Raw genomic sequence first — 2851 nt, 5'->3', positions numbered from 1 at the left:
ATGTGTGTGTGTGCTCGCACTGGGAATGAGGAAATGAGCAGATGAGTGGTACTGGGATGCATGATGTAAAACTCATAAAAACTCAATAAAAGATTAAAAAAAGAAATAGAAAGACTAAAATATTCATGTAATAAAAAACAACACTGGAATCATAATATACTTAATTATGAGTACTTTTATTTAGTAAAAAAGTAATTTAACTTTTATAATAGATTTTATTTGGTACAAATTATTACCTATTAACTTCAATAATACTGATGATTTTATTATAACATTTAATAGTAACTAGTATCCTGATATACAGTAGATGATGTTTCTATTCTTTTATACATATTTAATTACCATAATAATATTATAACTATCATAGTCTTACTTATGCCTGAGAAAAACAGCTTCCAAATAGCATTACATGAATCTTGCTGTCATTTTTTTCAAGTCAATAATGCTAAGGTGTTGATGTGGAAACACATAACCATGTAGGTCTACAGAAATAAATTCATGGTGCTTTTGAGGTAAGTACGTCAGGCTGATAGATAAATGGAGACAAGATAAAGAGGATTGATTTCAAGATGACCAAGAGTTGATGTCAAAATTTCATTTGCTCTCTAGCTACCACTGTGACTGTATGGGTAGTGGATACACAGGGATGCACTGTGAGTCCTTGATTCCTCTGTGTTGGTCAAAGCCTTGTTACAACAATGCAACATGTGAAGACACTCTCAACAGCTATATTTGTCACTGCTGGCCTGGTAAGTGACAAATACTTTATTGGGGTTTTTTGTTTGTTGGTTTGTTTTTGTTTTCTCATTTTTACTTTCACTAGAAATAAGTTGCTCATAGAAAGTAAAGTAAAAATTGTTGTCATTAAAGGCACTAAGCCAACACTTTACTCTTTGAGTTGCACTCATCATTGTCCACACAGTATTGATATTATACTATACACTGTGTAAGACATACCACAACACCAATAGCACCAATAACTGAAACCCTCTGGGTTTAGAAACATGACAATGGAAGCCTGAGTACACATAGTTTTCCTGAACAAACGTTCACTGAGATTGTTTTCATCTATCTATTCTCCCAGACACCAGAAATACATAAAAGCAATGTGTTAACCTTTTAAGAGATTGTCATGTAATTCATGAAGTTAGTCAAGCTTAAATTATGCTGCCTAGACAATATATTGAAAGCTTCTCCCAATATATAAAGAAAACAATGGGCATTCTTATAAGATCAACAAGAATATAGGTTAAGCACATAAAACGTTAGGGAAATTAACATATACCTAGAGAGTAAAGGTGTTACAAGAACCATCAGAAAGCAGTTGGTAGTACTTGAAAAATATTTTTGGTAAGTGGAAAATATTTTTATTAATTCTGGGTAGCAACTTGATGTATTTTTAATTTAATTTTCTTAATAAGATTTTGTTAATAGAAATAGCAATTATAGTATTTTCCCTCTCTTCTCTTTTAATTCACTGAGAAAAATTGAAAACTTAAGAATACTCCATATTGTATAAAATAGACTAACTGTGCATCTCCCACTGTTTCCACTGATTTTTTTTTTATTCTTCTCAAAAAGAGAAAGTTAACCCTGTATTGGAAAGCAGTCATGAGATGAACCACTACGGTTAGTAATAACTTCTTAAACATTAAGAAATGTTTATTGTGCCTTTTGGTCTGGGCCATTGCCCTTAGCAGATGTTGGGCACAAACTCCACAGCCAGTCCCACAAGACCCAGATGAAGCTCCACTCCCAGGTGCTCTAATAGGCTCAAGATCCCAGGATCACAGGAGTTTGGTCACACCAGGATCTCAGGGACCCAGAGACAGCTTGACTCCAAGGAGCTCTGACACACCCAGGATCTCAGGATCACAGGATCCCAGAATCACAAGATTCCAGAGACAGCTTGACTCTGAGGAGTTCTTCCACAACCAGGATCACGAGAAGGATGAGCTCCAGTCAGATATATAGTCAGGGCAGGTAGCACTACAGATAACCTGATGATAGGAGGCAAGCATAAGAACATAAGTAACAGAAGCAAAGGTTACTTGGCATCATCAGAACCCAATTCTCCCACTATAGCAAGTCCTGGATATACTCTCACACTGGAAAGGCAAGATTCAGGTCTAAAATCCCTTCTCATGATGAAGATAGAGGCCATAAAAAAACTCCCTTGAAGAAATACAGGAGAACACTGCAAAACAGATAAAAGCCCTCAAAGAGGAAACACAAAAATCCCTTAAAGAATTATACGAAAACAAAATCAAACAGGTGAAGGAAATGAACAAAACCATCCAGAATCTAGAAATGGAAGTAGAAACAATAAAGAAATCACAAAGGGAAGCAACATTGGAGTTAGACAACCTAGGAAAGAGATCAGGAGTCACAGATGCACGCATCACCAACAGAATACAAGAGATAGGAGAGAGACTCTCAGGTGCAGAAGATACCATGGAAAACATTGACACAACAGTCAAAGAAAATGCAAAAAGCAAAAAGCTCCTAACCCAAAACATCCAGGAAATCCAGAACGCAATGAGAAGACCAAACCTAAGGATAATAGGTATAGAAGAGAGTGAAGAACTCCTAATGTAATGGGCCAGTAAATATCTTCAACAAAATTATAGGAGAAAACTTCCCTAACCTAAAGAAAGAGATGCCCATGAACATACAAGAAGCCTACAGAACTCCAAATAGACTGGACCAGAAAATTCCTCCTGTCACATAATAGAACACATGTTTGCACTAAACAAAGAAAGAATTTAAAAGCAGTAAAGGAGAAAGGTAAAATAACATATAAAGGCAGGCCTATCAGAATTACACCAGACTTCTCACCAGAGACTATGAA

The 2851-nt window shown here is 35.7% G+C and overlaps 1 protein-coding gene and 1 long non-coding RNA gene across 6 annotated transcripts in view; one reads left to right on the top strand and one right to left on the bottom strand.

Moving 5' to 3' along the window:
• The window catches only part of Crb1 (crumbs cell polarity complex component 1), a 175534-nt gene that overhangs the window by 44533 nt on the left and 128150 nt on the right, over positions 1-2851 (top strand). For all 4 annotated transcript variants that reach the window (XM_031384157.1, XM_031384176.1, XM_031384164.1 and 1 more), the window contains exon 4: positions 610-749. In XM_031384157.1, the coding sequence (XP_031240017.1) occupies positions 610-749 (140 nt within the window). The remainder of the gene's footprint in view (positions 1-609; positions 750-2851) is intronic.
• Positions 1-2851, bottom strand: part of LOC116100374 — a 66585-nt gene that overhangs the window by 30627 nt on the left and 33107 nt on the right. The window contains exon 3 of one of the 2 annotated variants that reach the window (XR_004122564.1): positions 1849-2000. The exons of the other annotated variant lie outside the window; for it this stretch is intronic. This is a non-coding gene — a long non-coding RNA (uncharacterized LOC116100374). Of the gene's footprint in view, positions 1-1848; positions 2001-2851 lie in introns of those variants that run through there. 2 annotated transcript variants of the gene reach the window in all.

Source organism: Mastomys coucha, unplaced genomic scaffold (assembly GCF_008632895.1).
Source record: "Mastomys coucha isolate ucsf_1 unplaced genomic scaffold, UCSF_Mcou_1 pScaffold1, whole genome shotgun sequence".
Lineage (NCBI taxonomy): Eukaryota > Metazoa > Chordata > Mammalia > Rodentia > Muridae > Mastomys > Mastomys coucha.
The sequence above is the reverse complement of the archived record's forward strand: the minus strand, read 5'-3'. Positions and strand labels throughout refer to the sequence as shown.